Here is a 24,130-nt window from a genome sequence, read left to right on the forward strand (position 1 = left end):
TTAACTAAGGTTGGAAGACCATCCCCCCCCCCCAAATTAAGTAGATCATATTATATTGGCAAAACTAATAATAATTTTTTATGGGTTTAGAATGAAGGTTTGCAAGTCGCTTTTCCTTCTCGAATCTCTAATTCTCGCGGCATCCCGTCCTCACGAGGTGGGTGTGGCATCATTCCCGGGTAACTGGTGGAAGAAACAGCCCAGAATCAGAATGGTGGACCCGGACTCCCGCCCTTTCCTGCAGTTAGATTCTTAACCGGGGCTTTCCCCTTTATACAATGATTGAACCTAGAATAGAGGCGAAGTAGAAGGAATCCATCAGACGAGAGGTCTGAAATTTGAAAAACGCTTTGAAACTAAAAATCTCTGACATTTACTGTGTTAAGAGACTTCCTCTTAATAGTAAAACTTCCATCATTCAGTAAGGGTTGATCTTTGGTAGCCTGTGGAGTTTGGGGAATGTGACTTAAGATCAAATGGTTTAGCCCACATTTTTTTTTTAATTTTATTTCTCCAGTGGGGGAGGGGCAGAGGTAGAAACAGACTCCCCGCTGAGCAGGGAGCCCAATTTGGGACTGCATCCTGGACTTGAGGATCGTGACCTGAACGGTAGGCAGATGCCCAACTGGCTGAGTCACCCAGGCGCCCCAGCCCACGATTCTTACCAGAAAGAATTAAATTGGGGAGGTTAAAGTAGTGTTCCAGTATAGAATGGGTTTTGGAGGAAGTGGAAAGAAACTTTATACACAGTCTGCTTTTCAAATATTATTGATCACCCTGTTTTTACCATCAGAGTAATTCTGTTGGGTGACCTTTAACCTTCAGCAGGATATAGAGGAAAGAGTGGCAGTCAGAAGACCTGGGATTCCTTCCCATCACTTACCTCTACCAACCGTGGTTTACTTAATCACTGTTGACGCCTGTTTGTTCACCAACCGAGTGAATATCCTACAATCAACTTTTCCAAGCTCAGGAATTACTGAGAAGATCAAATGAGATAATAAATGTATAATAAGATTTAAAATTTGTAAAACACATGATGACTTTAACATTTAGCATTTCTTATGTGCCAGAAATGGACAGACACTGGTAATAATAATAGACCCCTTTATACTGTTAGTCCAGAGAAGAAAGCAATCATGTAGACATGTATTAACATGAGGAGGCAAACCTTAAAAGAAAGAATATTTTTAGCTCTTTGAAGAAGATACAGGTGCAATAATAGCAGAACTTTGTACACCCAGCTTCAGCTCCTGACTCACTGCTGTTCCCTATCCCAAAGGAACAAGTTCATCAGGGAGCCAAGCTGCAGCCATGGCTTTTAAAGACATCGGGAAAACACCAGAGGTAGCAATTCACAGAATTAGAATTACCTAACCAGCTGCAACCTAAAGTCTTTGGAGAAGGTATGTACTAACTTGATCAGAGGCGCAAAGGAAAAGAATCTCAAAGTGAAAGGACCAGTTTAGATGCCTACCAAGGCTCTGAGAATCACTATAAGAAAAATTCCTTATGGTCAAGGTTCTAAGACCTGGGATCGTTTTCAGATGAGGATCCACAAGCGATTCATTGATTTGCACAGCCCTTCTGAAATTATTAAGCAAATTACTTCCATCAGTATTGAGCTAGAAGGTGAGGTTGAAGTCACCATTGCAGATGCTTACATCAACCTTTTTAATAAATTGGCTATCAGTTATTTAAAAAGAAAAGAAAGGATATTCTTAAATGCTGGTAGTACAGCAGAAGCAAGTCATTTTATTGGGGAGTAGGGGAAACTGAAGAAAGGGAAGTATCAAGGAAGGCTTATGACCAGACCTACTATTTAAATTAGACCTCCTTGAATAAATTTGGTATATGTTTAAAGGGAAAGAAAGCATTCCAGGCAGAAAACAGCCTAAGCAAAAAAAACAGCCTAAGCAAAGGCATAGTGTGTGATTTGGGAAAGCGAAGAAATTCACTATAGTTAACACATAAGATTCATGCGAGTAGAAAAACTAGAAAGGCAGACTGGGCCAGATTATGTTGAATCTGTATTAACATATATATCGTCAATATAGAAATCTATATTAATCATTGTATAAATGTTAATATAGAAATTATTCAGCCCCTGTTATATGCTGCCATTATGGAAAATAAACAAGACACATAAAGCACTATCCCTTATCGTTAAGGTGAACTAACCATTCGGTTTGAGAGTTTCCAGGGATGAACTGAAAGTTCAGTTTTAAAGCCCGCAAAGTCCCAGGCAAACTGGGATGAGTTGGTCAGTGTACTTACTACAAGAATAGCCCACAGAAATTTGGCCACAATATTCCACAGTAGCCCTGAAAATACAAGCAGTAATCCATTTGGCTTGTTTTTTGCAGGGAGCATCATTCAATATCTTTAGATTCCCTAGTGCATGTTCTTCAGACATTTGGCACACATGCCAGTGTTCATCTTCAGGCTTACGTAAGAGAGCTACCAAGTGCTAGAACTAAGACTATGTAGGTAGCATGTGTGGAATGCACAGTGTTAAGATCTTTATAGGCCGCTTACTGTTTTTATCCCCTATAAAGACTTCTGAGGCAAAGACTAATCCTCTCTAACCCTCTCTGTTTTTAAAATGAAATGTGAAAATATATGTACTTAATCCTTTATATATATAAAAATAAAATAAAATAAGCCTTGAGGCACCTGGGTGGCTCAGTGATTGAGCATCTGCCTTTGGCTCAGGGCGTGATCCCAAAGTCCTGGGATTGAGTCCCACATCGAGTTCTCCACAGGGAGCCTGCTTCTCCCTCTGCCTGTGTGTCTCTGTCTCTCTTTGTGTCTCTCATGAATAAATAAATAAAATCTTTAAAAAATAATAAGCCTTACTATCTCTTGTATCTTATAAGGATTGCAAAGTGATAAAGCATTTGTTTTTTGTGGTCTTCTTGGGTGTTACACAACAGAGATGTGGAAATGTTCTGAATAGCTCTTAAGCACTTGAAACGTGGCTGATGAGATCAGGAACTGAATTTTTAGTTCAATGAAATATTTCATTTGTAAGAACCACTTCATATACTTTAACTTGGGCTGGAAACAAAATATTTTTCAAACTGAGAAATCTCAATCCCAGTTGCTGTAGGGTTCAAATTAGAGCATATTTACTAATATTACCAGAGTTTATTTAGGAAAATAAATGTTTGGGCAGCTTAAATGAAGCCAAATAAATAACTACTTCTGTCTTCGCTAAGGCAACCTATCTGTGGTTAGCTTTAAAATATCCTGCAATTGGGACGCCTGGGCGGCTCTGCAGTTGGGCACCTGCCTACAGCTCAGGTCATGATCCCGGGATCAAATCCTGCATTGGGCTCCCTGCAAGGAGCCTGCTTCTCCTTCTTCCTGTGTCTGTGCCTCTCTCTCTCAGTCTGTGCCTCTCATGAATAAATAAATAAATCTTTTAAAAATATAATAGCCAAGAAATACGCATTTGATTTCCAACTCTAGCCGAAATTAAGGCTTAATGATTTAATCAAATACACAATATTCATTGAAAAAATAATGATTTTCCCCTGAGATTTTAAGTTTATTGCTTTCAGCTTCACAGTAATGAATCAAGTCAGAGGGCTATGGTCAGAGATGATTATTTCTTATAAGTGTTAGTCTGTTAAAATATTCTGATTTTACCTGCATCTAAAATTCTCTTTTCCTTTGATCTCTCAGATCTCTGTCCTCAGATTTTTCTTTTGCCTTTTGCCTCGCTATTTAAAATTATCAAATCATTCCTACTTAAAATTTTCAGAAATAAGTTCTGAATTTCCTGAGATAAATACTGGAGAGGATAGGTTTTGTTGTATTTTATCAGTAGCTTTTGAATAGTTTGAATTTTTATTTACAGAACAAAACTGCCAGGGCTATCTCATTCCATTAAATGGATCAGAGTAATAAATCAAGAATATTATATAATCTAAAACCACATTCTAATTTAAAAATTAGATTTAATTTAAAAATTTTTACTGTCAGAATGAGATGGTCTGTTTCAGCCTTTATGCCATCCACCCACCTTTCTCTTCTTTCTTCTGAAATAGACTTCTCCTGAAGCCAGGTAGCTCAGTCAGTTAAGTGTCTGACTCGACTTCAGGTCAGGTCATAGGATCAAGTCCTGTCTGGACTCCATGCTTAGCGTGGAGTCTGCTTGTCACTCTCCCTCTTCTCCTCCCCCTGCTCATGCGCATGCCCTCTGTCTCTCAAATAAATAAGCTCTCAAATATATAAATAAATAAAATCTTTAAAAAATAAAATAAAATACATTTCTCTATGAAATTTTAACCATAATGTCTTTTTAACCACTCGATGATATTACTTTTTTAAAACACCATCATGCAGAAACACCAAAATTTTCACACCATTTTTTCCCAGATATGTTCATATGTGGTGAACACTATTGCTAGATTATTATGATATGATGATATATTTAATTCCAGTATTCAAAGTAATGATTTTTTCCAGTATATGACAATGCTATACACTTCTAACACATAGCATGACTACTAACTCTTCCAAAACAAGTAAAAACGTCTCTAAATTAAGTATAATAGGCTATCCTCCCAGTTTCCCATAGCATTTGCCATACGTATTTGTTTAAATGAGCTATGATAAAGCAAAAATTTAATAAAAATTATTATAGCAAGGTAAAGATTAAGAAGATTCTATCCGGACAGATAGACAATTGCTATCTCAGCGGTTGGCTCAGCGGTTTAGCGCCACCTTCAGCTCAGGGCATGATCCTGGAGACCCAGGATGGAGTCCCATGTCGGGCTCCCTGCATGGAGCCTGCTTCTCCCTCTGCCTGTCTCTGCCTCTCTCTCTGTGTGTGTGTCTCTCATGAATAAATAAATTTAAAAATCTTTTTTAAAAAACATTCTATCCATTAGCTTACTTTTCTTCAAAACTAGTGAAAAAATTACTCAGTTTTAATAACAAAACACCTAAATCTACCATGGAAAACCCTAGTGTTCTGCATAAGCGTGATTTGAAACTACTAGTTCATACTATTCTAAGTTACACTACATTTTCAACTTTCAATTAGACACTTTTTCCAGATGGGTGTTTGCTCAGTTCCTAGCTATGTTAGAACCTTTTTTAACCAATAAAGGATAAATTGGAAAAAAGATCTGGGGAGAGGGGAATCAAAACTATGAAACAAATGCTAGCCCAGATTCAACTTAATTGAGTGGTAAATATTTTAATTCTCTTTTCCACTCCTTAGCTCAGAAACACCTGGTTTGGCTGACCAGTTAAAATGCCAAAAATATAATCCCGCTTTTGGAGAAAGCCTGGCCAAATAAGGGAAAGACAAAAAAATAATAATAATAAGGGAAAGACCCAGTTTTCTTAGATTAAACAATTACTGTATCCATTTTTCTCAGCCTAAATCCAGGACAACAAAATTAAGGGCAAAAATATTTATTTTTTTAAGGGCAAAAATATTTAAATAGCAATTGTCTACTGCTTTCCCTCCTACCAAAATAACTAGTAACATACAGTATAAAAGAGCAATGCTCTGATTCATTATGCATCATTTTCTTCCTAACCTCACTATGCCCCCACCTACTTCCCTATTTGCAGTTCCTCAAATAAATTATGCTTTTTTCCTTGCCCCAGAGTTTTCACACACATAGTCCATCTCCCCTCTCCCAGATGGCTCTTCTCCTCACTCTTTATGAGGCTCACTTACCTACCCCTAAGGTGTAAGTTTAAATGCCATTTCTTCAGGGAGGTCTTCATTTTACATTTTACATTTCCTTCTACTATAGTTTTTCTTCATAGCACTTACCACTATTTGTATTATGCCCACTCAAATATATAAGTAAAATCTCTTTCTAGACTGTAACCAAAACTCTCTGTTTTGCCCAACACCTAGAACAGTGTCTGGTACAGTTGGCCCTAATGTTAACTCACCTTTCTTAAAATATTTGAATTAATACATAAATATTTTGTAAATTTAATCAAACAGCCAAGCAACAACAATGAGATTCTATAGGACTTGATTGTTTTGTACCAAGCCACTCTACCTCCCTTCTCCCTATTGCAACTTAACACCCACACATTTAAATCCTTACTAGTGTGGTATTCCTACGGGAGCAAGAATCATTATTCAGTTGGATGATTAATCATGACCTCATTAGGATTCTAATGTCTACAAAATTTTCAACTACCAGTTATCTTTCCTACAGCAGCCTTAGGTGTCTCCCAGAGCACTCAGAGTATTCTTTAAAATCACATGTCCAAGTAAATTGTCATTGTCATGGTATTTTCAGTATTTTTAAATAGTAGGAGGCTACTATCACCATCCAGGAGCTCATATAAAATGATGAGCTTATTTTTTTAGTCATGTGGTACTTGTCCCATACCATCCTTCAGTATGTGACTGACAGACTGAGATTCTCTTTTTGGCTACAGTATACATTTTTTAAAGATTTTATTTAAGATTTTATTTATTTATTTATTCATGAGAGACACACAAGGGAGAGAAAGAGGCAGAGACACAGGCAGAGGGAGAAGCAAGCTCCATGCAGGGAGCCTGATGCGGGACTCGATCCCAGGAATTGATCCCAGAACTCCAGGGTCATCCCCTGAGCCAATGGCAGGCGCTAAACCACTGAGCCACCCAAAGATTTTATTTATTCTTGAGAGACTCTTAAGAGAGAGGCAGAAGCATAGGCCGAGGGAGAAGCAGGCTCCCTGCGGGGAGCCTGATGTGGGACTCAGTTCCAGGACCCCAGGATCATGACCTGAGCCAAAGACAGACACTCAACCAACTGAGCTATCCAGGCATCCTGGCTACAGTAGATTCTAAATGTAAAAGATATGAAATATTCTAGGAGAGGAAGGGAAAAAGAAAGAAAATCACCATTTATTGAGCACATATGAGCCAAATATATACCAATATATATTCTTGTTCAGTCCTCACAACAACCCTGTGAGGTAGGTATTATCTCCATTTTACACATAAGGAATCAGTTTTCTGACAATGTAGATTGTCTTGAATTTTTCTGTTGACATGAACTTCCATTTGTTTACTTCTCTCCTCCCTGTTGTAGAGATTTGGGCAGCTGTATACTAGAAGGTCCAACTTTTACTCAATAAATATTAATTTAACAAAATAAGTTCCACAATATATTAATGAATGTTTGAATCAGAAACTACCAGCCTTCTGTCTCAAATTACATCATTTTCTAACCCTTTTAAAGCATTCTTGCTTGGCTTTCACATTTCTTACTTATTAAATCCATATGTAGTACAGGTGACCCTTGAACAATACAGGGATTAAGTGTGCCTATCTGTGCACAGTCAAAACTCTGCATATGACTTTTGACTCCAGAGCTTAACTAGTAAAAGCGACTGTTTACCAGAAGCCTTACCAAAAACAGTCAACACATATTTTGTATGTTCTATGTATTATATACTGTATTCATACAGTAAAGTAATCTAGAAAATAGAAAATCATAAGGAAGAGAAAATATATTTACAGGATTGCACTGTATTTATCAAGAAAAAAATCCATGTATAAGTGGACCCACACAGTCCAAACCCATGTTGTCCAAAGGTCAACTGTATATTCATTACCAGCCTAATAGACTCTCTAGCTTCTAGTTAAAGTAGTACCAGCTGGATCCCTGGGTGGCGCAGCGGTTTGGCGCCTGCCTTTGGCCCAGGGCACGATCCTGGAGACCCGGGATCGAATCCCACATCGGGCTCCCGGTGCATGGAGCCTGCTTCTCCCTCTGCCTGTGTCTCTGCCTCTCTCTCTCTCTGTGACTATCATAAATAAATTAAAAAAAAAAAAAGAGTTTTAAAAAAAATAAATAAAAAAAAAAAATAAAGTAGTACCAGCAGAGTTCACTTGTCTCATAATTAGATGAAAAAAGAGACCACCTATCTCTTAATCTATACCCAAAAGGAAACTTGTACGTTTTCTTTCATGGTCCTCCTCCTGTCCTGCATGAACAGACCAGGATTGAAGAACTTTATCTCCTTCCTCCACCTTCTGTTTAAAGGATAACCTTGATCCATGTCTATACTCCTGAGCAAAAATAACTTTTGATTTTCTTTCTCATCAACTTCTTTATCAGCTCTCTATTCCCTCAGTTGATTCCAACTTCTCTGGACCCAATAATAATCTAGATAAAAATATGCTTCAAGAGGAAACCAGCCTGTGTGGGAAGATCAGCTTATTTAGCAATGCCAGACACATAGATTTCTAAACTTTCTTTGCATGTGATACTCTCCACCACATCTACTCTGGGTCTTCAGGATTGGGGTGGCAGAAATGAAACTGGACTTCTGAGTCTCCAGGGCATGTATATGGAGTATGTTTCCTGATCTAGCACCATTTTGGATAACTAGGAAAATGTGTAGGGGAATATCCTATTTTTCCCTTTATGTCTCACTAGAAAGCTATTCTCTGTTCTCAGAGGAATTCATTCCAATAGTATATGATCACACATAAATATTCTTTCCCCAGGATCTTCAAAGGATGCTGTAGCTATAGGAGAGGCTGTCCATGCTGATACCAGCCACAGCTGCATACAGTTCAGGCACCACCAACTCTGGTACTTGCAACACAGCTTTGTCATCTGCAGTTTGAGCAGCAGTTTCTAGGCGTGAGTGTAGCTCTTGAAGTGAGGGGCGGCTCTCCTCACTCCAGCGCCAGCAGGACTTCATAAGACTATACCTGAAAGGGGAACAAGAGAAACTAACTTCCTTGATAAGACAAATGTTTGAGGAATATGTCTCTTCTCCTAACAAACCTTAACAACAACAACAAACCCTTGCAGTCCTTTAATCTACTTCTCATTGTCCTCTCATAGTCTTCCCCATTAATAATATTCCTTCTTATCCTCAGAGACCTTGCCTAACTGAACCCGTTTCCCCCAGCCAAGTCAGTGTCTTGCTATGCCTAAGATGTGGCTGTTAACACCCAACTCTGTCTTTGCTCATGCTATGCTCAGTTGCCTGAGTATCTTCCCCATGGTTGTCATTTCCTACAGCTTTGTTTTAGATCTAAATCCTTCTATGCAACCTTCCCTTATAAGCCTCAGCCCACACTGTGTCTCCCACACTCTTTTCTGCAGTAAAGAGTACAGTGAGACAGTGTAAGAGATGCTAATTTAATAACACTGATAACATTTAGCAAGAACTTATTTTATAAGGCATGGTGGTGAAACTGAGCTTGCATTATTTTATTTTAGCCTCACAATAACTTTGAGGTAGGATTATCATCATTATACCTATTTTAAGATAAGCAAACAATGTCCCATAAAGTAGCAGGACTAGGAGTGTCTTTTTAACCCTATGATGTGAGTCTGAGCTTTTCAAAATCTTTCTTTTATGTTGCCTCCCACTTTATGTTGATTTTTCAAGGTTGTTTCAGGTATGTCCTCATCCAAATATTAAATTCTCCAAAATCCAGTAATAGTCCTATAAATCTGTGCATGTCAGATTGATGGGGTGAAATTAGGCAGATGCTCAGCTGAACAGGATTGGAGTAAACCGAGGCTACCCCAGGTTTTTGCAGATACTTTATTGGTTAAATGTCTCCCCTCCCCTAATATAAAGGACAGAGTTTTACACATAGATAATAAAGCCTATAAAAAATATGTTTCAACAATCATTCTAGTATACCCAGGCAGTATTATACTGTATATATATGCATGTGTGTATATATATATGTATGTATATAGTTATGATATTTGACATTTATAATCTGCTCAATACTTTAACTATTGGTGGGAAACTCAGTTGATGGAAATCTACCCTTTCAAGGCTGAAAAATTATAACAAAAATCTTATCAGAAATTTATATTAATATACTCTCCTCTGACTTCTTACATTTTATTTAACTTTTTCTTATATTCTATAGCAATCCCTTTTTGTAATTTATAGGTTAGAAAATACTGTGTATAATTTTTAACTTTTCCATTTTCTGCCTCTGCACTGACTCATCAGCTGTCCCCTTCTGCTGATATTATTGGATGCTCCTCCCATCCTTCTAATTTCTTCTACCCCTCCTTCTTCTGGTTGGCTTCTAATTTGCTCAGAACTGGGAAAAACAGTCAATATTTTATAAAAGTTATATACCAAATAAGAGCCAGTGAGTTACTCTAGAATAATGGATTTTATAGCAGCTATATTAGAACTGAGGCTGGCAGTCTCTGACTGACAACCTTTAGACAAAACACTAATGTATTTGCATTGGATTTGGTCCACTTCTTACCTATTTTAGAAGCTTCTAGAAGAACTAAATTTTATCAACTTAGATTGCTGATATAGTTTTCAGTAGTTGCCTCAACACTATGTGTGTGTGTGTGTGTGTGTGTGTGTGTGTACACACATACATATATATACAGATTTAAGGAAATATATATATGATATATGAGCAGATGTATTTTACTGCATAGGTTTGTCTAAGGCTTTATATTAGCACATAAAGGTGGGCTAGGGATCATCTGAGCCACTTTAAAAGGGCATGGTTGATGGAGATCAAAAAGGAGTTGTTGGGCAGCCCCAGTGGCTCAGCGGTTTAGCACTGCCTTCAGCCTGGGGTGTGATCCTGAAGACCCAGGATGGAGTCCCACATCAGGCTCCCTGCATGGAGCCTGCTTCTCCCTCTGCCTGTGTCTCCGCATCTATCTCTCCCCCTCCCTCTGTGTGTGTGTGTGTGTGTGTGTGTCTAATGAATAAATAAATAAAATCTTAAAAAAAAAAAAAAAAAGGAGTCATAATGAGAGAAGAATAGGCCCTAAAAGCCACTTACATGGTATGTGTGCAACTACTGGGTTTCTTCATGATTTTCCTTCTCTGGAGATGCTGTAGGATGCTGGTAGGAGGGACTTCAGGATATGGTGGTGCCCCTGTTGGGATGGAAAAAAATGAGAGTAGGAAAGGAACTTTAAGTCCTCTAGAATATGAACTATATCATGACACTTCATCCACCAAGCTAATTGCTTGCAAAAGGTAGAGCCAAAGGAAAGATACTAGATACAATATAGCTGCTCCCTAGTGATCAAGGAAGAAAATAACTTAGAGAATTTGGGGGATGAAAAAAGGTGTTTGAGAGGAAAAAAACTGATAATTAAAGAAAATGTTGAGCCTTTATGAAAGTAATAACGCAAAGTGAGAAATGAGAACAGCCCTCCACTCCCCAAACATGGAAAAGTACTGCATTTTCTCCATCAAATAGATTAATAAATCTAAGGACAATGTGTTTATACAAAATCACTCTTGGAATTATTCTTAGGATTTTAAAACATCTTTGGAATTGGTAAAGTGGGGGATCCCTGGGTGGCGCAGTGGTTTGGCGCCTGCCTTTGGCCCAGGGCGCGATCCTGGAGACCCGGGATCGAATCCCACATCAGGCTCCCGGTGCATGGAGCCTGCTTCTCCCTCCACCTGTGTCTCTGCCTCTCTCTCTCTCTCTCTGTGACTATCATAAATAAATAAAAAAATTAAAAAAAAAAAAGGAATTGGTAAAGTGTTGAGGAAAAGAAAGAAAAAGAAAGCAAAATTAAAAAGGTAAATAGAGGAGAGGGATTTCATGTAAGCCCAGTTTAAACCTCTTTCCATAGCATATGCCCTCCCCCAAACATCCCCCAAACATACTTGTTTATTTGCATACAGGTACTACTTTAGGGATCCGCCTTACCTAGAGTCACCATCTCATAAAGCAGGATCCCAAAAGACCAGCTGTGAAAGAAACAAAGCCATTTACTTAATTTCTATTTCTGCCTTTTTTCCTAAAGAGAGCTCACTTAAACTATCAGGGTCCTTCAGTAAGAATCATATAAAGGCCATGAAGGGGAATTGAAAGTGTCTCGTAACATAAGCAAAGTAATTAGAAAGCATTTCTGTTCAATACCCTTCAAGTTTAATCTCCTTAAAGACTGGATTTATGTCTCTTTTCTTCTATATTTCACATTCATAGATGTTTACTATCATTTGCTAAATTGTATGTGTATGTGTTCATGCAAACACACAAGCACATCTACCCAAAGAAATTACCTTCTGCATCTTTTTCATCCTTTCCATTCACTCCTGCTGAAATTTTAGTCCTTATTCTTAGCACAAGTCCCAGAGAGGTTTATCATTTATCTATTTCCTCAATAGATCTAACTGCCCAACCTAGAAAAAACACTAACAGAATAAGTTTTACACATAACAGGGCTAGATATTTGCCAGAGCAGTATGATTTAAGGCATACTTATTTCACTCTTCTATCATATCACCACTAAATGATCAACATTTCCCAGTTATGCTTATTACTCTAAGACCTCTACTGAAAAGCAGATGTCAGTGAAGCAGCAATGAAAGTCTCTTAATTGACTCACCATATTAACTGATATTCTAAATTTCCTCTGCTGCTCATGACATTTATGCTAGTAAGATATTATGTTATATCCATGTGCTTCTCCAAGCTACTAAATCACATGGTTACCAAAAGTCAATTGTGATTCTTTACAATACTATTTACACTATCAGATGTAACAATGCTATTATGTAATCAATTAAATATAAATGTAAAAAAGTACTAGCTCCTGAAAACTAGGCTGAATGCTTTGAAAGTATTCTATAATAATACACTACTGAAAAAGAAAGCGTTGTCAAATTGCATGGGTAAGCTAACAGTAGAAAATTGGAAAAAATAATAATAAATGTCTGCAGTTAAATTGCTTCACAGCTGTTGATGTTTTTTTTTTTTCAAATTTTTCACTCAGAATCATTGCAAGCTGAAACTCAAACATAATGTGTTATGAATGCTATTTATATTTATACAAGAAATACAATGTATTAGCTCACTTAGTGGGTCAACCCTCATAAAAAAAGGCCTTGGCCCTCCCCCAAAGATCAACAAATAATTGTATATTTATATATGTTTGAGGTCAAAATAAATTACTTGATGTATGTATATTACTTTTTAATTTTAATAATCCCTGGTTTAACTGAACTTTTGATTAAGTGGACCTACCTCCTTCAGATAAAAAGGACTGTACTATCTAGTCCTTTAGATATTGGTAGGAATAATCTTTTCATTTTTCTTTTGTCTTTCCTAATGAAGACTGCTAATCTAATACAGAAAGAATATTTTAAAAGGCACTAAAAGGGATCGCAGCCAGATGCCAAATATGAGCTCTGTCACAAAACACACATTTCTCCTGGAGAGTCTGACTTCTGATATTTCACGTCACACAGAATTTACAACAGATGCAGTCATGGTCAGGAACCAGAGGACACCTAGGTCAAGAAGGGACGAAGTCTAAAGGGCAGAAACAAACCGTACACATCTCCTCTGATGCCAGCTGGTCTCAGCAGAAGCCGTTCTGGGGCGAGCCACTTGAGAGGTACCATGTGAGTAGCCGGGATGGCCCCTCGGGCATGGACTTCATAAGCCAGGCCCAGTCCACAGAGCTTAGCAGTAAGATCACTTTGGATCAGGATATTTCTAGCTGCCACATCCCCATGGAACAGATGCTTATCCTGGAGAAATTCCTGTCAGCATAAGATCAAATATGGGTCAGCTATCTGAGGTTGTAGCTGGAGTCACAGACAAAGAGAAGCTGTCCTAGGAATCCTCAAAAAGACAAGGACATTTTTGACTGAACAAATCTCACTGATAATGACATAACACTTCCAAGTCACCATAATGAATCAGACATTTTTGCATTGTTTAGGACTACTAAACTGAGCAAATAATCCAAACAGCATTAATACTGAGTTTGGAAAGTATGATCTCTCACTGTGTCAAGCCCTGACCCCTGCCTGAGTTTACATTTCTCTTAGTTAGGATCCAGCTAGACCCTGCAAAAGGAAGCAGGTTTCAAGTTTCTAGCCACAGTCCCCTAAACAAGATAATATATATATAGTGAAATTGTGTGTCATAATAATAAATTTATATCATCCCATTTTGTCCCTAAAATAACTAGGTCAGATAAGATAGGGAAGTATCGTTTAGATAAATCTAAATGATTATATAAGGTCACACAGTTTTGAGTGGTATATCAAATACTTAAAATAGCTTCAAAGAGCCTGATTTTTCTAAATAGCAAATGCTAATTTTAAACACAGTTATCTAAATAACTTCAAAGAAATTGCCATCTATATTTCCTTATTCTGGTAAAGGTACATTTTTTTTCTCTTAAACACTGAATTATTTCTCCTACATCTTTATTTAATTTAAAATGAATGAATGATCTTGCTGTTGTCCCTCTTATTTCTTCTCTTCCACTTGTTCCTTGTTCTTTTTAAAGTCTGTTTTCCATCACATTCAGTATCAAAGCAAGTCTCCAGCCAAACGTGTTCTGAACTCGTCTTTCTTGTTTTTTCAGGCATAATATTGTGCACTTCCTTCTAGCTCTGCAGCCTTTCACCTATTTGATTTCTCTTCCCACATCTCCTCCCAACTCGCTTGCTATTTGCCATTTTACATCTCTTAATATTAGTACATGTGGGAAAGTAAGAGTGTCAAGCATTTAACTCTTGGCCATGGTTTTTGAACTTTAAGACTGAGAAACCTTTTAAAACCCTTCCTGTTCCTTCTATAAACCCTAAGTTGATGACTTTCAGCCTAGAATTACCAATGTTATAGTGTCTTATCTAAATAATTTCATAAAGAATAGAAAAGCTTATTAGTGCTTGAATTTCTGCCCCTTAACTTCCATCTGAGTCTCTTTATAATATATACCCCATTTGGAAATAGAAATATGAGAAATATGGTGTCAAATATCAAGCTAACAAGAAAAATCCATACCATCTGTTGGCATTTTGCTCAGCCTTACCAAAGCCAGGAGGACCTGACTCCCAATGTGATATACTTGTTTTTCTGTAAGATCATAGAGAAGGCTGTTCATGGTCATTACATCCTAAAAAGACAAAGAAAGAAGCATTATGTCAAAATGACATGAACAGATTTGAAAAAATAGGGGCAGAGATATTCTTAAATGTAGATATCAAGGCTAAAGAAAAGATGCAAAACATAGGAACTAAGATTCAAGGAGAGGCTAATATGAGAGATTCTCAGATATGCAAAGTACAATGATTTATTATCCTGGAAAGACAATAAAGAAGGTAGATGAATAATAGGATAAAGGAAAAGCAGAATAGCAGGAAAGAAAGGCAAATATATATGAGTATATATAGTCCCTGAATAAAGCAATAATTTTCCTGGGGCACTATGTGTGTGTGATATTAATTAAACATGTTAACTCAACACATTGAATGACTACTATGTGCCAGGTTCCAGTACTAGGGATTCAGAACACAAGAGTAAGCAAAATAAACATGACTAGGGATTCAGAACACAAGAGTAAGCAAAATAAACATGTCAGCTGCCTCTGCTACTTAAAGTGTGACGCTGGAATCAAATAATCATACATAAATATTGTTACATATCTACAAGCCCCATGAAGGACATGGAAAAGAGAGCATATGATGGTGACAAAAAAAGAGATTGGAAGGATGAGTGGACAATGACTATGCAAAAAAAAAAAGAAAGAGAAGTTTGGTGTGATGAAAAAAGCATGCAGATGGTCTAAAATAGAGAAGCAAAGTGGTGCCTGGGTGGCTGTCAGTTAAGCATCTGCCTTTGGCTCAGGTCATGATCACAGAGTCCCAGGATCAAGCCCCACAATGGGCTCTCTGCTCAGCAGAGAGCCTGCTTCTTCCTCTCCCTCTGTCAAATAAATAAATCTTAAAAAAAAAAAAAAGACTGAATAGATCTATAACAAGTAGAGATGGAATTTGTTATTTTTTTAAAAAAATGAAAAAAAGAAAAATAGAATAGTGAGGTTAGAGCCGAGAACAAGTTATAGATGGATAACCTCTTACAAAGGTTTAAATGCCTAAAGACTTGCACATCGTCCTATTTGCACCACTAGATGGAAGGCATTAACAGGGTCTTTTTATCATACACATTTAGTAGCAAAATAATCAGTCTATTGAGGAGGCTTGATTAATATTGAACTTATTCATTAGTAAGTGACAACTAACTATGGAAACATACAATACTTCAAAAAGAGCAATATGTAGAGAAGTAGGAAGATTGTAAGGAGAAGGACTTGCACTATAGTCTAGAAATTTCTAAACATTTAAATTTTTTAAAAAATGAATTTGAAGTACAAAAAACATTCATGCTGAATTTCTCCTCAAGACTGGCATACTAGAGTGATGTTACAGAATAGAGGACACACTTAAGGCTAACAGCAATGAAATTACAATAAGTACTAACAATAATTTTTACACACATAGTTTCTGTTAATTTTAATAATAACTTATTATTATTCCCATTTTACAGATTCAGAAAGTTCAGGCTCAGAGAGGTGACTCGCCCAAAGTCACATAGCTAGTAGAAAATAAATCCTAAAGTTCATACTCTAAATCTGTCTGCACAATATGGTAGCCACATGTGGCTAATTAAAAGTTTATTATTTAACAGTAAGTAAAATTTAAAATTCAGTTTCTCAATCACATCAGCCACATTTCAACTGCTCCATAGCCACAAGTGATTAGTGGCTACTATTGTGGACAGAGCAGATACAGAGCATTCCTGTCATCATAAAAAGTTCTTTTGGATGGTGATACTCAATCATTGTTATTTTATTACAATAATGTCTCTCTGCTTTGTCATTAGCAGGCTATTTGACATGTGAACAACTATCAGCCAGGTCAAGCCTTTCCTTCCTAACACCTCTACCCTGCTCACCCGACGACAGGTCCAGAGAAAGCTGAGCAGGTCGCCTTGGGCCACATCCTCCAGCACCATATAGAGTGGCAGCCTTTCTGTGCAGCAGCCTTCCAGCTGTACCAGGTTCTTGTGCTTCCCCAGGTACTGATAGAATTGGATTCTCCCTAAGAAATCCTGCACCTCGTGGAGCCCAGCTGGTTCTGTAGAGGACAGATGAGCCATGGGAAACAGTCAGAACATTACCAATAAAATGGGAGGTATGAGGGAAGAAGCAACCTCAGATGGTAATTCTCAATTACCAAAGGAGAGTAAGTATAGGCAAAAAGTAGAGAAAGGGAGCTGATTAGAAGATAATTCTCAATGTCACTGATTTATTTTTTTGTTTTTTGTCAAAGCAACATAGAATCATAGGCATTAGAACTGGGTAGACTTTAATCTGCCTAAATAGACAAGAGTTCACATTCAAATATTATCACTGCCTAGGCCTTTTGAATAGTATTCTTGCTTACCCCAGCTTTGTGCTGTTTTATGTATCCACTACTACTGGTCCATATAAAGAGAAAAAAAGAAAAGAGGGAGGGAGGGAGAGAAGAAGGAAGGAAGGAAGGAAGGAAGGAAGGAAGGAAGGAAGGAAGGAAGGAAGGAAATAGTTGCAATAATTATTGCATATTAGGGAAAGTGATAGTGCAAATGAAGGAACAACCTCAAATCCTCATGCACTAATGCCCAGTTTTTATATCAGCCTCAACAGGCAACACTGAGCTACTGAAAGACCCCCAAGAAAAACATTTCTGCCTCAAGTTTTCACTTTCTATTCCCATCTTGCTCTGCAAGCAATTGTGATCACAGCTATCTATTGATTAACATCTAAGTGTCTGCAAGCTTAACAACCACCCAGGCTTGGGGCTCCCAGTGGAAAAGTAAAAAAGAGAAAGAAAGGGAAATCAAACATCTCTCCCTTTACCTTTCAAAGCCTTGAGGATAACACTCTTTGGCTTATCAGTGTCCCCACTGTGCATCTTGGTTCGATAGATAGCTCCATAACTACCCTTGTGAATCTGCTCCAGAACTTCAGAGAGTTGCTCTCGGGGCACTTGCAGCTTAGCCAGAGCATGAGTGGTAGTTTGTAGGACACTTTCCATTGATTTCTCCGTAAGTGGCACCAACACACTTCCTCCATGTCCTGCTGCCTCCCAGCTTCGGCCCCTAGATGGAGGCACAGGGCCAGTGCCTAGAACAACGATCATACCAGTCATCTATTCCCTACCCTAGGTAGGGACTCCGAGAGAGCAGAGCCTGGAACACACTGGCAAGGAAGTTCCTCTAGCAATTTTCTCTCTGGCCGATGCTTCTGTGAACTTCTGATGCTTCTCTATGAACCAGCACCAATACCAACCTTGTAAAACATTTATAATATAACCCTATTACTTCTAAGACAACTCAGGATGGACCTCTGGAAAGTGGTAATGACATTTCCTCTCTTTCTTAGGATTATATGTATAATATGGAGACAATTAAGCAAGTTCCTGGGTAGGTTCTCAAACCACAGACACCTGAAAGGTGGTGGTAACTACCCACAGGAACTAATGTTTAAATCAATAAAATGGCTTTTAAAGGTGGAGGGAAGGTATGGATAACTATTCAACTCTAAGCCATGATTATTCCCCCTCCTTTATGATGTTCCCAAAGTCAAATTATTGCATATTTCCTAGAATCTCAGTCCAAAAAAAAAATTTGGTACTTTTCTCTTTTCAATTTTCCTCCACTGGAAAAGATAAATTCATTCTTCTCATTAAATCTCCATTCATTCATTAACCTATCCACTTATTTGACAAATATCATATCCTACATGCCAGGAATTGTTCTCGTGTTGGGAATAGGCAAAGTCTAGGTTCTGATGATTATTTTCTAGTGGTAGGAGAGAGAAAGCAGATAACATACCAGGTGATGAGTGTTATAAAGGAAAATAGCAGAATTAGAGGCATCAATGATGCTATTTTATATGTGAAGGTCCGGAAAGGCCTTTCTGATAGGATGATATTTGAAAAATGCCTGGAAACAATTACAGAACAAACCATCTGGAATCAGGAAGGATATTACAAACAGAGGGAACAGGAAGAGCAAAGGTATTGAGGAAGAAGCATATTTGGCATATTTGAGGAAGAAAAATGAAGTTAGTACAGCTGGAACTATGTGGCATAGTTGGAGAATTATAAGAGATGAGGCCAGAGAAGGTCCAGATCATGGAAGGTGATTGAAAGAAATTTGTCTTCTTTTGTTCCAAGAAATAAAAATATTGCTATTTTATTTAATTCCAAGCAGAGAATAGCCAGGACTGATGTGGGCCTTAAAAGAATCATTCTGCTGCCCTGTGGAGAACAGACCATAAAGGGATAGGAAATACGCTCCAGATAGGAGCATATTTCAATGATCTCTGAGAAATGAGAGTGGCTTGAGTTTATTCTGAAGATAGAGATAACAGGATTTGCTAATGGATTGGATACAAAGTATGAGAGAAAGGGGAGTCAATGACATCTTCAAGATTTTAGACTGAACCCTAGAAAGCCAGAGGACATGTGTGAGGGAATTTCAGAACCTTTGCTGTGGACATATTACGTATAAGATGTGTATTGGATCCAAACTGCCAAATAGGTGGTTTAGTATATGAATCTGAAGTTCAAGGGAGACTACAATCAGAATAGAGAAAGTGTTTGAATCCATAAGACTTAAGGGAGTGACTGTAGATTTAAAAGGAAAATAAAGTGTTTCAATAAGGAGAAGGGGCAAAATTGTTTCAAATGCTTTTGACAGGCTAAGATGAGGACTCAATATAGCTATCATTGGCAATCTTGGAAAGAATTGTTTTGGTGGAGTGGTAGGGAGAAGAGCTTTATTTTAGAATGTTCAAAAGAGAATGTGACAAGCAGAAGTCATGAGAGTGAGTTTAGATACCTCAGAAGTTTTTCTGTAAGTAAATTAGAAGAGAATTGGGATCTTTAAATTTTTTTATTTAAATTCAATTTAGTTGACATATAGTATATTATTAGTTTCAGTGGTAGAATTTAATGATTTATCAGTTGCTTATAACACCCAGTGTTCATTACATCATGTGCCCTCCTTAATGGCCATCACCCAGTTACTATTTTGAGAGGGAATGGGGATCAGTCACTATAGAGTTTCTGATCACTGTCAGGCTTTTTTTTTTTTTTTCTTTCCTTCTTTTAACCCTTAGTTTCATGAGAGCTAATTCACTTTCATTATATGCTCAGTGGTACTTCAGAACAGGACATCATCTCCTACTTAATGCTTCAAAGACTGTTATGAAGGCTACTTCTTTTCATTATAGAGTCCAGGAGCACAGAGGATGGCTGGAATGTATTACAGAGTAAAATGTCATCCTTCAAAGCTGGTAACAAAGCCTTAGGCCTTAACCACTAATCTTCCTCCCCAATACATTGACACTCACATGGCCAAATGTTTGATAATGCAGTAGGAAAAAGAAGACAGAAACAGGCCACATGAGGCCTCTCTTGCCTACTTCTGTTTCAACTAATAAGCATATACTGAGTTTCAAAGAGCTCACCTCGCCTCAACTCCACAAGAGGGGGGCCTCACCCTCCCGTAGCAGGGACCTCACCTTCTAGACTTGAGCTCACTGAGACTTGGATCTTACTCCATTTTCCCTGGACCTCTCCCCAGCTCCAGCTTAAGTTTTACCTCGGAGTCCAGGAGACGGCTGTTGAGCTCTTTGTCCTCTGATAAAAAGCCACAGGATGACCGCAAGAAGGATGAGGAAGATGCCTACCAGAATGGTTGGGATGATGATGATCTCATACTGCTGCTCCCGGACAACTGGGTAGGAAATCAAGCAGGAAGAGATTGAAGAATTTCAATCTGATGTTCACACAACTTCCCCTATCCACCAGTCCTCAGCTCCTCATACATGAAATGATCATCTCTTCTTTCTTCCCCTCCACTTCCATGCCGTGGAGCCAGTATTGGGAGCACCTCTCTAATCAGAAACCCCAGTGTCCCTACATTTTAGCCTATCAAGCGTGCTCTGTGTCTCATCATTTTTCCTACTGAGGTGAAGAATGCAGCATCTGGATCTCTGATTGGCACTTATCACTCTTCAAAGACAATGACCTTTAGTGCTCAATCCTTTATTAATGCTGTCTTCATTTCTATTAGAAGTCAACTCATCGGCCTTCTAGAATCTATGCAGATCTTAGTCTCTGTCATCCTAGAATCAGTAGATAGTTATGTGATGATCAGTAGATAGGTCCTTACCACACAGCTTGTCACTGAGACTGCATTCCAGTAGCTTTCGTGCCATGCTTCTCTCATCTCCCAGGCCAACACAGCTGTCTGCTCCTTTTCTTGGCCCTTAGAGAATGCACAGAGCACCACTGAGAATAATTCCCAAGGACTCAGGTACTCTGAAAAAAATAAAATGGAGCATACAGAGAATTTTAAGATCCCACAAAAGATCATTAGGTATTAAGTACATGGCTGCCTGGAATTTTCTGAGTCAACCATTCATCTCTTTCCATCTACCTGATATTCAAGTGTGAAGAATTTTGTTTTGTCCTGGCATTTTTCTCTTTTCTATTATACAGAAAGTATAGCCCTGATCCAGTCTTACCTTTCATGCCATTGTTTCTCAAATTATTTTAAAGGTTCCCCTCCTACCCAAGACCCCTGCTCCAATGTTTAAGTTCATGTTCACAGCACCTGTTTGAGCAATTGTGGTCTGTGGGTTATATGGAAATGACCTAACTACCCTATAATCCCAAGCAGGTTTAATTTTTTTCTATGTATTACTTATTTTTTAATTGGAGCTTCCCCAGATCATTATATATAGACAGACACAGGCATTCATTCCTACCAGCATACAGGTTAAAGGGAATATCAGAACCAAGCCATCTTCTTTCTCTCTCAAACTAGATAGATAGATAGATAGATAGATAGATAGATAGATAGATCATCAAGAGAGAAGGGGGCATGGAAGCATACACAGGAAACCTGACTACCTGGAGAGCCCACCAAAGCCCTTAGAAGATGCTCATATTCACTCATATATATTCTTAAGTTTCAAAAATAAAAAACTAAAGTGATATACCATAAAAAATCTTTCTCCCACCCCATCCTTCTCCATGTATTCAGTTCCCAATTCTCCAAGTAAGGTATTTTCTTGCTTACTGGGCCAGAGATTCTTTATGTACATCACTGTAATTCTATATGATCAGCATATATTTGAAATTACACCTCCCAAAAACTGGTTATTTCTTTCTGAAGAGAACTTCAGAGAGATATATATATACATATATAGATATATATATAATATATATATAATATATATAATCATGTACATAAATTATATATGATTATATATATGTGTATATATAATTATATATGTAGCATATATGTTATGTTTATATAACATATATATTTTTTATAACTTTTATATTTTATAACTTTATTTTTCCCTTAGTTCACAAGAGTCTTCCCTGGTTCTAATTAATTCTGACTGATCTGAAAAAAAAAAATGGTGATTTTTTTTTTCACTATCTAGGTGATCCTAAGTATGTGATCTAGTTTTGTAGTAATTTGATAACATGCTAAAATTTTACAAATCAGAATTACAGCTTGTAGGATATTGTACATATGTGCTATCTACCATATTATGTGGTCTTCTATCATATGTTATGCCCTGTTGTTGATACTAATAACCATAATGTGACTTAATGTGACAGAGTCTCTTAGTTCCTAAAACACATAGAGAAACCTTCCAGTTCCAGCTTCATCCCCTTTTCACTATTCCTGGAGCTCCATGTATGGAGAGATAAAAATTAGACAATTTTCTTATAACTCAGGAGAAAGACAGGTGGTTGGTTGACAGAAGCTCATGTATACAAAAGAGTAGCCAAGAGGAAAACTGGGGAGAGGGGAGGCACCTTCTTATTTGTGGGCTGTACATAACAAGGGATCTATGAAGTCAATGAATTATAACAAAGTCCATCTAGTTTATAAGCCAAAAAAGGCAAGGCAAAAGGTAATTGAGAAAGTTTCCACAATTCCATAAGACCACATAGAAGGAAAAGCACTGGTGCTAGGGCAAGAATCAGAAAGTCTTGAGAGGGTGGAGAAGGAGAAGATCTTAAATAATAAAACATCAGCATAGTCAGGAGAATTCAAAAGCTGTTTGAAAATTTCTCACTGCCATTCTCATTCTCGTTTTCCTTTCCTCTTACTTCCTTTTCAGTGCATTATCAGATGTAATTGTGTTCATTCAGGGAGCAGCCAGTTGAACGAGTTTGGCTCTCTGGGGTGTGTTCAGTGAGCATAATCTCTCTTAACCACAGTACAAGTGGAAGAAAAAGTCAGTCAGCACCCAGCTCCAACTTGGAAGCTCTGCCCAGAAACCAAACTACACACCCACTAATACATTCTGAAGGAAGAAATTTAAAGGCCTGTGTGCACATGTATCCTCACTTGGAACTGCTCATTGTGAGCCAAATGCAACTATAAGTACATGGCCAAAGACTCAAATCCATGCTTATTCCCTTGCACTTACACATCATACTTATTAGAGCACAATGTGATCATTTAGATACAGTATGACCTTCTATTACATTTCCTGAACAAAGTTCATTTGTGCATGGATACTTTAAAGAATCTAGGTTTATTAACAACTAGAAGCCCAATGTAATCGGATGCTGGAGCAAGGAAACAAATGTATACGTCTATGGTGAGGACCACTCAGTAGATCACTTTCCAGGCATTTGTACAATAAGCTCTTTCCAACTAATACAGTTTGACTAGAGTCATATGGAATATACCAAATGAGTCTAGAATTTTTAAGGTAAACACACCAGGCATACCCACCCACATAGGCATGGAAACCTACACAGGAAACCTTACTACCTTTAGAGCCCACCAAAGCACATTTATCAGATGTTCAGATTCACTCATAGCAATGATATTCCTCTCAACATCACATTTCTCTCTGCAGTTAATATTCAATTACCACATAACTTCGCCTGCTCACTGTGTCAACCTGAGAAAAGACATGCCTTGATGCCAAAACCTTCTAAGATGACTCTTCCTATCAATGTTCTTGACCAACACTTCTTTGCAATATGACCAATACTCTATCCCTCTTAATTATATCTAGACAGTTTTCTCACTGTGTTAAGACAAAAATGTAGGGGTGCCTGGCTGCCTCAGTAAGTAAAGCATGCAACTTTTGATCTCAAAGTTGTGAGTTTGGGCCCCATGTTGGGTGTAGAGATTACCTAAAAAATAAAATCTTCAAAAAGAAAAAATGTATATTGGTCAATGCTTCTTCTCTTACCTAGACTGTAAAGTCCTTACATATATAAAACATTACCCCACACTTCTCTCCTTGATGCCGTATATTAC

General features: G+C 37.8%; 1 protein-coding gene and 1 long non-coding RNA gene across 6 annotated transcripts in view; one reads left to right on the forward strand and one right to left on the reverse strand.

The window, feature by feature from the left end:
* Positions 1-1,327: 1,327 nt before the first annotated feature.
* On the forward strand, positions 1,328-24,074 carry LOC121480266. The gene is made up of 3 exons (XR_005984921.1): positions 1,328-1,406; positions 16,652-16,846; positions 20,405-24,074. It is a non-coding gene; the product is annotated as an uncharacterized LOC121480266 (long non-coding RNA).
* The window catches only part of STYK1 (serine/threonine/tyrosine kinase 1), a 32,485-nt gene continuing 15,053 nt past the window's right edge, over positions 6,699-24,130 (reverse strand). For 4 of the 5 annotated variants that reach the window (XM_041736694.1, XM_041736693.1, XM_041736696.1 and 1 more), the window contains 9 exons: positions 20,996-21,144; positions 20,423-20,557; positions 17,670-17,936; positions 16,724-16,905; positions 14,802-14,885; positions 13,307-13,515; positions 11,675-11,715; positions 10,787-10,883; positions 6,699-8,725 (listed from right to left, as the gene is read on the reverse strand). In XM_041736694.1, coding sequence (XP_041592628.1) covers positions 8,500-8,725; positions 10,787-10,883; positions 11,675-11,715; positions 13,307-13,515; positions 14,802-14,885; positions 16,724-16,905; positions 17,670-17,936; positions 20,423-20,557; positions 20,996-21,041 — 1,287 coding nt within the window. In that variant the 5' untranslated portion in view covers positions 21,042-21,144 and the 3' untranslated portion in view covers positions 6,699-8,499. The remainder of the gene's footprint in view (positions 8,726-10,786; positions 10,884-11,674; positions 11,716-13,306; positions 13,516-14,801; positions 14,886-16,723; positions 16,906-17,669; positions 17,937-20,422; positions 20,558-20,995; positions 21,145-24,130) is intronic. The other variant, XM_041736697.1, reaches the window with a different exon arrangement.

This window comes from Vulpes lagopus, chromosome 21 (assembly GCF_018345385.1).
Source record: "Vulpes lagopus strain Blue_001 chromosome 21, ASM1834538v1, whole genome shotgun sequence".
NCBI lineage: Eukaryota > Metazoa > Chordata > Mammalia > Carnivora > Canidae > Vulpes > Vulpes lagopus.